This window comes from Triturus cristatus, chromosome 5_1, assembly GCF_964204655.1.
Source record: "Triturus cristatus chromosome 5_1, aTriCri1.1, whole genome shotgun sequence".
Taxonomy (NCBI): Eukaryota; Metazoa; Chordata; class Amphibia; order Caudata; family Salamandridae; genus Triturus; species Triturus cristatus.
The window spans coordinates 606,095,375-606,108,798 of record NC_140587.1 but is presented as its reverse complement, the minus strand read 5'-3'; the positions used below and the strand labels follow the sequence as shown (position 1 = coordinate 606,108,798).

At 42.4% G+C, this 13,424-nt stretch overlaps 1 protein-coding gene across 1 annotated transcript; it reads right to left on the bottom strand.

Moving 5' to 3' along the window:
- Nucleotides 1-531: 531 nt before the first annotated feature.
- On the bottom strand, nt 532-2,397 carry LOC146831262 (general transcription factor II-I repeat domain-containing protein 2-like). Its single transcript, XM_085603863.1, has one exon. It carries the CDS (start codon nt 2,395-2,397, stop codon nt 532-534), a length of 1,866 nt encoding a protein of 621 aa, XP_085459989.1.
- Between the last annotated feature and the right edge of the window lie 11,027 nt (nt 2,398-13,424).

The following is a 13,424-nucleotide window of genomic DNA, read 5'->3' as shown; positions in this document are numbered from 1 at the left end:
CTCAACAGCTATCTTTTTTTCTTGATGTCAATAAACCAGGCCTCCAGTAAACACTGCTTTGTTATCTTGTGCAACAAATAAACATTTGGAAAGGTGCTGAAGATTCTTCTCTCCAACTACTTTTTTCTTCATGTCTGAAACACAGGCCTGCAGTATACATTGCTTTGTTCAACTAACAAAAGGACTTTTGAAAGATGCTGAAGATTCTTCTCTATAGCTATCTTTTTTTCCTTGATCACAATAAACCAGGCCTCCAGCAAACACTGCTTTGTGCTTGTGCAGCAAATAAAAAATTGGAAAGGTGCTGAAGATTCTTCTCTCCAGCTACCTTTTCTTGTCTTTGTAAAACAGGCCTGCAATACACATTCCTTTGTTTTTGTTCAACAAATAAAAAACCTTTGTAGGGACCTGCAGATTCTTTTTTGCAGCAACTTTAATCTTGGTGTTAGTAATGAAACAGATACCTAGGTTTGGGATTTCACCAGGAACTGTCACTGAACAAGTATGGATTATGAATGCATACAAATAATTTCAGTGAGAGACTTGATACTGCATGGTGTCCACTAATCCCTTGTAATCTGGGGTGTAGCTTGAGAGGGCAACTCTTATGGAGTCGTTTAAATGTTCGTCAGTCAGACGTGTGTGAAACTTAGATTTTATGAAGTTCATATCGGAATAGGCAGATTCGCAAAGATAGGTAGAGCCAAACAGGGAAAAAAGTTTCAATGCAGCTGTTTGGATGTTCTTAAACTTTTCAGCATCCACAAGACTCCAGAAATTAATGTCAGATTGCCTTGATTTCAATCCAATGTCATTTTGAAGTGTGACAATCTCCATTTCCATGGTGGTAGAGTCAAGGTTCAGAAGCACACTAATTTTCTCTGAAATGTCACTAACATCCACTTCCATGAAGGGGTTGGAAGTGAAAGTCACACAGGGCTCTAGTTGCTCAATGTCACTAAATCTGTCACTGAACTCTTGATTAAGTCTCATGAGGAGGCTACTGTATTTTTCTATGTCCAGGAGCTCAGCCTCAGCTTTGTTTTCTGAAAGTATTTGGAGCACAGAGGGAAAGTGCTGCATCTTTATTTTCTGTACATGCTGTATGAAAAGGTTAAGTTTGGATTTGAATGTTTTCACTGAACTAATCATGTTGGATATTGGACTGTTTTTGCCTTGCAACTCGTAGTTCAATAAATTTAATTTTTCTGTCACATCAGTCAAAAAAGCTAAATCGAGCAACCATTCAGTGTTTGATAACTGTGTGGTATCTTCATTTCTTGACTCCATGAAAGCTTTGACTTCTGGCAATAACGAAAGGAATCTTCGCAGTATTTTTACCCTGCTAAGCCATCGGATTTGAGTGTGCAGTAAAAGGTCACCATACTCGGCTGATAGTTCCTCATGGAACAATTTGAAGGTTCGGTGCTGCTTGGCCTTTGCACGAATTGAATGAATAATTTTAACAACAGGAGTCATCACATGTTCAAACCCCATTACCTTTGCGCATATTGCCTGTTGATGTATAATGCAATGGTAGTTCAATAACAGAGGGAAATCTGGATCTGCTTTACAATTGGCAATGAAACCCGAATGACGCCCTATCATTGCGGGTACGCCATCAGTTGTTATTGCCACTAACGTTTTCAATGGGACATTTTGTTTCACAAAATAATTTTTCACCTCATTGTGGATGTCAGATCCTCTGGTTGTGGTTTTCAGAGGCAACAGAGTTAAAAATTCCTCTTTATCACTGAAATCTTCAAAAAACATTCTAACGAACATTGACAACTGTGCAATATCGCTTGCATCAACAGATTCATCACATTGAAGAGAAAAATATTTGCATGACTTTAAATCCCGCTCTAACTGCTCTATCATGTTGGCCGATAATGCAGATACCCTTCTTGCCATAGTGTTTGACCCTAACTGCACATCTGAAATAGCAGACTTCATTTCAGGGCTATTTTTAACGTCTTTGAATAAGGATTCTGCCATTAGAAGCATTGCTTCCTTCACAATGGCTCCATCTGAAAATGTTGCTTTGTGCTTGATCAAGTGATGAGTAACTATGAAGGATGCTTCAGTTGCCACAGTGGCTTTCTTTGTTGGCTTCGTAAAAAAAGATTGCTGTGTCTGCAATGCAGATTTCAGTTTGTTTACTTTTTGGGACCTCAGGCTGCTTCCTTTAGGGAACTTCCTATCAAAATGCATGCGCTTTGTTGAAAAAAGCCTCTTAACATTGCCTTTTTTCCCCACTGCAACTTTTGCTCCACAGATCAAACATACACAGTTATCTTTAATTTGTGTAAATAAAAAATTGTTCTCCCACTCTTGATGGAAGTAGTATGTCTTACTGCTCTTTGGCCTTTTGGAGGGACCTGGCTCTTCATCCATTATTGTAGTAGTTAAGGCTGTAAGCAAGAATAGAAATGTTGGTGAAGTCAACATCCAATTCCAACAGGTAAGAGTACCATGTGGCCACCTTTAATTATGTAGCAGCATGTCAGGCCATTTGTGATTAGCAACCATGCTGGTAAATTAAACAGCACATTTGGAAAATAAGAGAACTAACTCACATTAGCTATGTTTAATTATGAATACTGGATGACTGCTTTTCACAAATGACCCTACATTTGATTCAGCATGACCTAAGTCCTAAGAAGAGCCAAAAATTATGAACTGTTATGTGGACTTGGACTTAGGCGAATTCTGTAAATAGGAAGAGGTCTAGTTTGCACCGTCCTGTCCTACACTAAGCACATACCCATTTTTCTCAAAAGCCATTCACTACTAACAGCACAGCTGCCTACTGTGCTCAATCGCTACATACCCCTAAGGCACACAGGTGTCAACCTCTTCAAAAATGTTTTTGGGAATGTGCGTGCATCAATCTGTCTGTGACTCTGTGTACAATCCTAGACATGGTGCTGCACCTGCTCAAAATGTCAAGGGCCGCCAGTGCATATTTGACTGATTTTTACTTATCATCACCCCAAAAACCCTTCTGCTCTACCTGTTAATTTTTTGGTTAGCCCACCTCTAACAAAATGTTTGATGGGTCTCCTACCTTCATAAACTTATTCCAGAAAGCTGGTGCCTTACTGCAAATGTAGGAGATTGGTAAGTAAAAATGTATTTTCCCTTCTGACATTTTCCCTTTCTGTGGCATGAATTTTGCAATTTTGCAGTCTGGAATTTATAACGCAGAGAAGAACGAGACAAAACTCATCAAAGGGACTCGTTCTTTGAATTGTGACAATGCCCTGCTTCTGTCTGTTGAGCCGCGAAGTAGCAGAAGGAAAATTTGCAAAGGAAGAGGCACAGACCTACCTTTTTCAAAAACATGTACTTTCAGTAATGCTGAAGGTGCGAGTACTGTTCTTGTTGGCACCAGTGACCAGTCTGACCTTCATTTTCAAAGTGCACCACATTTTAATTACAAAAATGCTGCTCAGTGCATGTGAGGCCCTTTGATTTCAACCTTGGCTGCCACCGCACTTTACTATTAAATGAGGATGTAAAGCGCGGTAGCAGGCGACGTTAGAATCCAAGATCCTTGCATGCTCTGAACTGCTTTCACAGTCATGCAAAGGTAAATATATAGCGCAGTGTAGAAATCAATGAAAGGTCGCGCTGCCCTAGCTGCAGCACAGTACATGCAAGGACTTTTAATTTGAATGTCAGCTGCTGCTGTGCTTTATTACTGTTAAGGCAAATATTAAAGCACGGTGGCAGCCGATGTTAAAATCTAAGGTCCTTGCATGGGTGCATGCTAGCCAGGCCTGCTAACAGCTGTCACAGTCATAAAAAAGCATATATATAGCGCGGTGTAGTAATCAGTGAAAGGCTTTCACTGATTACTACACCGCGCTATATATTTGCCTTTGCATGAATTTGGAGGTGTTCAGTGCAGGCGAGCACTTAAGTTGGCTGCCACAGTGGTGGAGTGCCTGCAAGGACCTTTGATGTTAACGTTGGCTGCCACTGCACTTTATTCCTCATGCATATGTAAAGCACGGTGGCAGCCGATGTTAAAATCAAAGGTACTTGCATGCACTTTCACAGAATAATCCGCTTTCACTGACTACTACGCAAAGGCAAATGAAAGCGTGGTAAAGTCAGTAAAAGTGGATTAGTGCAGACAAGAATCTTAGACTTTAACATTGACTCCCACCGCGATATTGGCCCAGTCACAGTGCCTGAAAGGACTTTTAATTTTAACGTTGCCTGCCACTGGGCTTTTTTACTGAAGGCAGATCTAAAGTGCAGTGGCAGACAACACTAATATTGAAAAGCCTTGCAAGCACTGAGTGCTTTTTAGCCAGCGACTCGGCTCATTCAGGGTCGGGGGCCCCTCTTAGCACACAGCTGCTCCGGGAGGCCACAAAAATGAAATATGATCCGAAGCGCGGTGCCAGCCTGGAAAAGGCAGGTGGCGCGTGAATCGGAGGAAAAACCTCACGTTCGTCAGGCAATAATGAATAAGAATCTTACATTTTTTACTTAACACAGGCATCCACTGCCACCGCAATATCGGCCCAGCCCCAGTCAGTGCCTGAAAGGACTTTTAATTTTAAACGTTGCCTGCCACTGCGCTTTTTTACAGAAGGCATATCTAAAGTGCAGTGGCAGACAACGTTAAAATCAAAAGGCCTTGCAAGCACTGAGTGCTTTTACCCGGCGACTTGGCTCATTCAGGGTCAGGGGCCCCTCTTACCTCAGAGCTGCTCCGGGAGGCCCAAGTCAGTGGAGTGGAAGATGATGGGAAGCGCAGTGCCAGCCTGGAAAATGCAGGTGGCGCGTTAGTAGGAGGAAAAACGTCACGGTCTTCAGCCTGCCCCGCCCCAGCTAAGCTCACTGCAGCTGGTATGTGTGAGGGCGGGCAAGGGCTGTTTACTTGTGGAAAAGGGCTGAAAGTTGTGAAAGAAAATGACGGGATACAAAATAAAATTGTAAATGACGTCTCAATAATTCAATAGCAGCGCGAGCTACTCTCAGAGAGTCGGCGAGCTACCGGTAGCTCACGATCGGCCTGTTGGAGACCCCTGGTGTAGGGCAAATCTACAAACTTAACCGGTGTGGGATGATTTTTTTATGCAGATAGGAAAAGTTTCTACTGTGATTCTTGTGGTTTTGAATGTTCTGTTATTTGCATATGGTGTTGATTAAAATGGCATATCATTTTAATGTTGGTTGTTTGTGTTGTGTGTTATTGTTTGAGTGTATAGGTTTTGCCCATCTAATGTGTCATGATGTGTATGTGTATTTCTTTAAGTATGTGTATCTGGTATTTATACATTTTTATAATATATACATTGTATTAGTGTCTACAATCCGTACAGATATTGAACGAAATATTTTTAAAAAGATTATTAATGTTATGAATGAGCCTTTTTATAGCTGTTTGTAATGTGGAAAGTTATTTTACATTTGTTCCTTTCATTTGTACTTATGTGTGTTGTCTTTTGTGCTACTAGTGTCATTCTCTGTGTTTGTTTGAGGGTGATTTCCGTGCTGTACCTCTAGGTGGCCATCTGTGGTGTAGGAGTTCCTCCAAGTCTTGTATGTAGTGAATTGAGCCTGTTTGAGCTCTAGTACTGCTGGAGTAGATCTGGGTGTAGCACTTGTGAATTGCAACTTTTTTTTACAATTTTGTAAGTGTGTTTTTGTACTGATGTGTCTTTCCTTGTGTTCCTTCTTAATTTATCTTTCCTCCTGCCACTTTTTAACAGGTATTCATTTTCTATCTCCTCTCCATTTGCCACTCCCACAGTTGCACCTGAAATGAAGAACTATATGTGCATAGTTCTAATCACTATCAGTGGCGAACTCCACACATGGGGGATAGGAAAGGCACGGGTGCAGATCTACACCTGCACCTATGTGAATGGCATTTGTGAGTACATAAAATAGTACTTCAGGAGTACTAATAATCATAGTATAACATGCTTTTCCGAATTAGGTCCCACGTGTTCACTGTTTCACTTCATAAGGAAATGTTCTTTCAAAGGGGCAATTTGCATGAGCACTCTTAAGAAGCAGAGTTACAATTTAACAGCAGCCATTGATGAATTTAACATTACTGAACATAGCTACACATTTTAGTTATATAGCTTAAGCCAAAGTAAGCTCTAAAATATGTATGTTCGGTCCCATTTCCACGTTTAAACTTAAAATAGGAGATACTTACTGTTGTGATGATAATATTACTCTATTGTGCTGGTATTTACAAGGTCCAATAATAACCTGATGCCTTCCACCCCACTTATAATCAGGGCCTAATTTGTCACCCTCTTTTCGAGTTTACACAGATTGCACTTGGGCTATTTATAGCAACAGTTGCACAACCTGACAAATGCAAAAATTGCAATTGCATAGACCAATCAGCGAAAAAGTGACATTTTGCATTGGTCGGTTGTTTCAAATATTGGATGAATATTACACCTTTGAGCTCTTTGTAGTCTAGAAGTGCATGAGCGATAGTGTGCATTACATAGTCCGGGTTAATATATATATTTTTGTACGTGATATTGATTACTTAGGGATGAGAGTACTGAGTGGCAGGACACCAGACGACTGCCCTGCAAATCTAATATACATCAGCCCGAGCTTGGCGTCCATCATTGACTATACTTTCTTATCACATCCCATATTCACTGCTGTTCGCTCTTTCCATACAGCGGAGCACTGTGTTAGAGACCATCGTCAAACTCTGGTGTTGGACCTCAGTAGGGAGGACATTGAGAGTAGACCAGCCATGTTTGGCTCCTAGTTTACTGTGAAGTAAAAAAACTAAAATGCTCAGAATTATCTTTTGCTTTTATTATTAATAGTGCCTCATCTCATCAAAATGTTTCAGCACACCCAGAATTCAGCCCAAACTTCAAAAAGAAATCAGTAGCCTGTCGTCTGGCCAAGAAGAAGCTAAACCAGGCTCTGTGGCTAGCTCGCAAGAAAGGCTTCACAACAAAAAATTATAAGTTAGACGCACTGAGGGCGGCAAAAAAGGAATAGAAAAAGACTGTTTGTAACAACAAAAAGAAAGAAATGGACGCCTTCTGGGCCAAGCTGCTCTATAATAGCAAACTCTCCAACTCAAGAAGATCAATAATTTCAACGGGCAGCAGCAGGCCCCTTGGATCATTCCAATCAGGGAAGATTGTTGAATTATATTTCTTACGAAACACTTCTTGGCTGGAATGAAACTGGCTCCAGCAACACAAACAGAGACTTATCCTGTCCTGTCACCGCCGACGGCCTAGCACCTCCCTGTAACAAGTCCTTTCTCACAGTAAACTAGACAGTGTGTGTTAGCCCCACTTATTTTCCATCTTTTGATGGCTGACCTCTACCCTGCTCTTGATGAAACTATCAGCCATGCCCCCAGGCTCGCCATCTTCCCTTAGAACCATCTTTTATATGCGTACAATGTAGTCTTATGCAGATTTGAACCATCTTTTATATGCTTACAATGCAGTCTTATGCAGATTTGAACCATCTTTTATATGCGTACAATGTAGTCTTATGCAGCTTTGAACCATCTTTTATATGTGTACAACGTAGTCGTATGCAGTTTGAACCATCTTTTATATGCGTACAATGTAGTTTTATGCAGCTTTGAACCATCTTTTATATGTGTACCATGTAGTCTTATGCACCTTTGAACCATCTTTTATATGCATACAATGTAGTCTTATGCAGTTCGACCAAAATTTGCTTCCAGAGACTGATCCATACGCTCACCAGATTGCAGTGCTAAATGGCCTGGTTGTCAATCGGAGCAAAACCAAGGTGCTGATGGTCAGCAAGGGAACTAGGAAAAATGTAAACTGTCTTCTTGGCACACACATCTTAGATGCAGTAAATGAATACATGTACCTAGGGTTTCCGCTGGATGATAGGGGTATGGCCAACAAAAAGCTTCGAGCCATTACAAATAAGAGCAACGACCTCATTGTTACCTTTACCACGTGAGCAAGAAGTTAAAAGGCTCATCATTCGATCCGCTGCTGAAGGTCCTGGCAGCAAAAATTCTGCCAACTTTGACATAGGGTAGCAAGTCTATCTTGGACCGTGACTCGACCATATTGGACAAACTCCAATGAAAATCTACTGTTAAGTATTACATCAAACACAAGGAACACTTCTACTAGCCAAATTTGGCTGGAGTTTGGCCTCAAAAGGTAGTCTATTGGGTGGCAGGTATCTATAGACGACTTGCTTCAAGTTAAGACAACCTGAACAACATCTTGTGGTTAGCAATTAACAAAGAGGGCAGCATCAGTAGTCTTAAAGAATTCTTGGATCAGTCGCCAGCACACATGGAAAAAGTGAAAATGAGGAGAAATAATGCATTTCTCCTCGTTTCACCAACTTAAGACCAGGGTTTTCCTGGTCTTCATTTTGGCACTGTACATAGGGGGCAGCATCAAATACAATGGGTTTTGCTGTGGAACCCCCACCACACCACCCACTGAACGCCCTTTTCATGCTAACCATGGCTTAACGCTGCCTTGTACATAAGGCGCAGCCCCTATCATCACCATAACGTTCGTAAAAGTGCTGTTGTGGTGGCGATAGAGGCTTGTACATATGCACCTATATCAAACTGTTCATGCATGAAATTTTAAATACATTTCAGCTAAAACTGTCCAAGCAAGTAAAGTAGTGCACCGTGGCCCAGTGAAACAGCTGATCAATCTGGGGCTGGCCTCATTTTCCACTGGTCTAAATTGTGAACTTCAGGGAAGCCCCAAATCCTCCTCTGGTGGGCTTAGGCTTCAATTCCCCAACTCCCGGGTCGCATGGGGCCTGCTGTGTGACCCAGAAAACCAACATGAATGTACAAATCTCCTGGTAGTGGCACCTTGGACCTTACGACAAAGCGACCTGCTAATAGTGGCGTCATATTTTAACTTATTTGAAACTGCCTTGGCTGCTATGATTACATATTTTTGTGTATGTTTACATTTAAAATATTTTGGCCACTTGCACTTTAACCTAGCTGCCAGGGTGGTAGCTAGGGAAGTCATATGACTGGATAGCACCCATGCACGTTAATAGCAGCTTCACGCTTGCAATTTAACTTACCATTGGCCCCCATAGGCACTTTTGATCAAACAGCTCAAGTGGGTGATGGTGTCAGCCGGGTAACATCAATTAAGTATCAGCTTTTGCCCTTTTTGTTCCCTCACGGTATAGTCAGGTTTTTATGAATTTTATGATTGAATCTTCTTTGTAAGATTTTAATTAATTGAATACAAATAAAGATTGATTTGATTTCATCTGTCTCTCTCTCGCTCCCCCACTGGCATTGCTTTCTCCCTCACTCTTCTATTTTCCAAAGTAAGGGACTGAGTTGGATATGTACTAGGAAGTGGTAGAGCGTGTCGTTAGCCTCCGTGGCTTAATGCCACGCTCCGCCACTTCTGAAATGCTAGGCTGCACCATATTTACAAGAATGTGGAGCAGCCTTCCTTTTCCCCCTGCAATGGCACTAAGTTTAACAACTTAGCCCCTATGCAGGGACCCTTGCATCAGAGTGCAAGGGTTTCTGCGTGCAGGGAAGGACTGTTGATGTGTAGTAAGGTGTCCCTTCCTGCACATAAACAATCCTAAAATGCCATTCTGTCACTTCCATGTGTGCTACTTCATGCAGCACACATGAAAGGGACAAAATGGAATTTTTTTTAAAGGTTTGTTTATGTACAGGAAGGGACACCTTCCTGTACATAAACAAACTATGGCATTTTGCTTTTTCCATGTGTGCTGCACAAGGTAGCACACATGGAAAAGGCAAAAACGAGGAGAAATAATGCATTTCTACTTGTTTCGCCAACTTAAGACCAGGATTTACCTGGTCAGAATTTTGGCACTGCCTCTTATGTACGCCACCCTTGTACATAGGGGGCACTGTCAAAATTAATGTGTGTTGCGGTGCAACGCCCACCGCAACACCCACTGCCCACCTCTTTCATGCTAACCATGGCATGAAAGGGGGCCTTATGTACATGGCAGGTTAATCCACATTAAGTGGCTTAACGCTGCCTTGTCCATAAGGCGCAGCCCCTATCACCACCACAACGTCTGTAAAAGTGATGTGATGGCGATAGGGGCTTGTACATATGCCCCTGTGTGACCTTATCCAAGCACATGTGAGCCTGAAAACATGTAAACAAAGCTGTAGATTTGAAATGTCAGAAAACTCAGGGGGATATGTACAATGAAGTGGCAGAGCGAGTTGTTAGCCTCCTTGGCTTAATGACATGCTCCGCACTTCAGAAACACAAGGCTGCACCATATTTTCAAGGATATGGTGCAGTCTTGCATTTTACCCCTGCAATGGCGCTAAGTTTAACAACTAAGCGCCAACGCAGGCACCCTTGCACCAGAGTGCAAGGGTGTGTGTGCCGGAGAAGATTGGTTATCTGTAGGAAGATGTCCCTTCCTGCACATTCACAATCCTAAAATGCCATTTTGTAATTTTCATGTGTCAGTCCTGTCATGAGTGATGCTTTATGCAGCACACATGAAAGTTACAAAATGGCATTTTTTTAAAAGGTTTGTTTATGTACAGGAAGGGACACCTTCCTGTACATAAACAAACCAACGCATCTTGCCTTTTCCATGTGTGCTGCACAAGGCAGCACACATGGAAAAAGCAAAAATGAGGAGAAATAATGCATTTCTCCTCGTTTTGCCAACTTAAAAGCAGGATTTTCCTGGTCTTAATTTTGGCACCCCCCTCCTATGTACGCCACCCTTGTACATAGGGCGCAGCTTCAAATACAATGGGTATTGAGATGGAACGCCCACCGCAACACCCACTGTACGCCCCTTTCATGCTAACCATAGCGTGAAAGGGGGCCTTATGTACAAGGCAGCGTTAAGTGGCTTAACGCTGCAAGGCAGGGCTTCTATCGCCACGGGAACATCACAAAAAGTGGTGTTCCCGAGGCGATATGGGCTTGTACATATGCCCATGAGCCTCTTGTTGTCTACACTTGGAGGTGGTGCTGCATTTGTGGTGTCCAAGGAGTGAAGCTGAACCACTTTGGCCACCAGCCAGCAAACATGAGCTGGTGGACATGCTCAAATGTAGAAAGAGTGCACTGCATGCACAGAGACAAGCTCAAAGCAGCAGCAGACATGAGACCAGAGAATAAATAGAGATAAAAGAAGGACTAATTATGAATTTTAAATAGACATCAAAATATTGTCAATATTAATTTTACTACAATTTAATTTTTGCTGACAATATGTAGGCTATATTGCAAAATGTGGCAGCAATTGAAATCACTGTAAAGGCTGCTTTGGTAAAAAATAAAAAAACTGCTGAACTTCAGGAACTGCATTTTACCCCTCACAAAAATAGAGGCCAGCACATAATCACTCAGGCTGAGCCCTAGTGTGAATGGTCCTCTGGTAGAGTGGCGGTTGCTCATGTGTGCAACAACTGGCACTGCTCACCTGCCCTTCTACAAGTCCAACTAATGATAATAATTGGTTTCCACTGCTGTAACTTTATATATTTCATTTTGCTTGTCACAAAGATGGATTTAAGATGAGCAAGCGTTGGCCTCGGTGTGTAGCGGCACTGCGCACTTGCTCTGCAGTCAGCCTAGCCCTAGACGATTGTAACTGTGGGTTTTCATTGGAATGTAGGGACGCTTCTCAGCCCATGAAATACGGTTGGAGCAGTCCATAGGTGAATTGATACACCTAATGCTCTAATGAACTAACTGACCAATGAGACCAGTAAGGAGGATACTCCACGGGCTGATCCAAAATTTGACTGACACTTCAAACAAGCAGCCGTGAAGCAGACTGACCCATTAGCAACCAATGGCCTGTGGAGGAGTCTCAAAGCCCTTATCTCCATATGTGTTGTGTTCATGACATAATCTCTAGAAAACAGTGTTGTGGTCCACCAAATACTAAGCAAAGACGCTTGCTGTGCCGCTACAGGTTTTATGGATTTAACAGGTCACTGCAATCAAAACAAAGCCAACAAATGATTGGAGATCAATTAATATGGCGTTAAGGTTTTTTAAGGTTTAATCTGCGAACACCTAGATGGATGGAAATGAGAAATATGAGGTTTGAAAAATAGACATAATAGCACAAAATACCCTGTAAATAAGATAACAATGGACATAAAAATGACACACTCACTGATATGATATATATCACTACCAATGACTTGATCCATGATATCACATTTGACACCATCAGTGAGAGGTTGCTCCTTGCAGGGGACATGGAAAAAAGGATGGCGCTACAGGAAAGGGAAATGAGGAAAAGCAAATTCAAGTGCCTGGTGTTTTTTACAACATGGAATATATTCTGCGTCAGTCTGTAGGTCAAAGTAAATGAAACGAAATATTTGGTGGCGCAGGGCCAAAGGTATGTTATGCAGTGTGATACCAAACAATGTGCCTTACATACGAAACTTGCTCAGATGAGGCCTGCATTGACAGCCAATCACCACTGCCCATCAGACACGTTTGCCTTTCCAGTTTGAATGGACCAGGCAACTATCTGTATCAATGCCATACAAAATGGCAACTTGCCCTACTTTGTGAATCTACTGCTCTGTAATAAAGAACACAATAAGATGTCAGCTCTGTTTCCCAGAGGGCGCATTCCTGTTGCTTGCTTTTACTGTAGAATTTTCATTCGAAGTAGGCTGACTGTAGGAAACGTACAGTGTTACATGTGAGAAAAACATATAAATGAAATTTAAAAAAACATTGGCATTGACAATAGATTGGCACCACCGACAACAGGAGGGAGGGAGAGTTGGGGGGAGAAAAAGGCAGTGACAATGGGAGCGAGCAAGGGCGGTGGAAGAAGGTGGCCAGGGAGTCGCACAGATCAAATCAGATAATTTCCCTGGAGAACTAGTCACCGACAAGAAGTCTTCAGCCAAGCATTATCCAGCATGGTTAGGGGAGAGCCATATGAAAATGCTCATTGTTGCCCTGGGAAGTGGCTTGCCATCCTTCGCACACCCAGAAGCTACCACTGGTTGTTTAGCACCGGCGTGTACCCGGGGAGGCTGAACAGCAGCTGAAGCACGTGTTTCGGTTCCCTCTCCTCGTACAGTGGTGAGCCTCGCCCTCGGCCAACACCGGCCTAAAGGAAGCCGAGCACGGCATTATAGTTGGTCTCATATGTTCACACGTTTCCAGGTAGGTGTTTAAACACCGAGTCCCTCAGGCTGGAATTTAAGGTCAACCAAAGGGAGCAGTTTGGGCAACTTTTCATCCAGAATAACCTGTCATATAACATTCCTAAAACACGCTAGAAATATTTGGTGGCACTGGGCCAAAGGTTTGCTCTTCGTGTCCCTTCTGGCGACAAGTTAATTGCTTAGTAGCATTCTTTTCAGTGATTGGCTGGTGAAGGAGAGGTGTGGC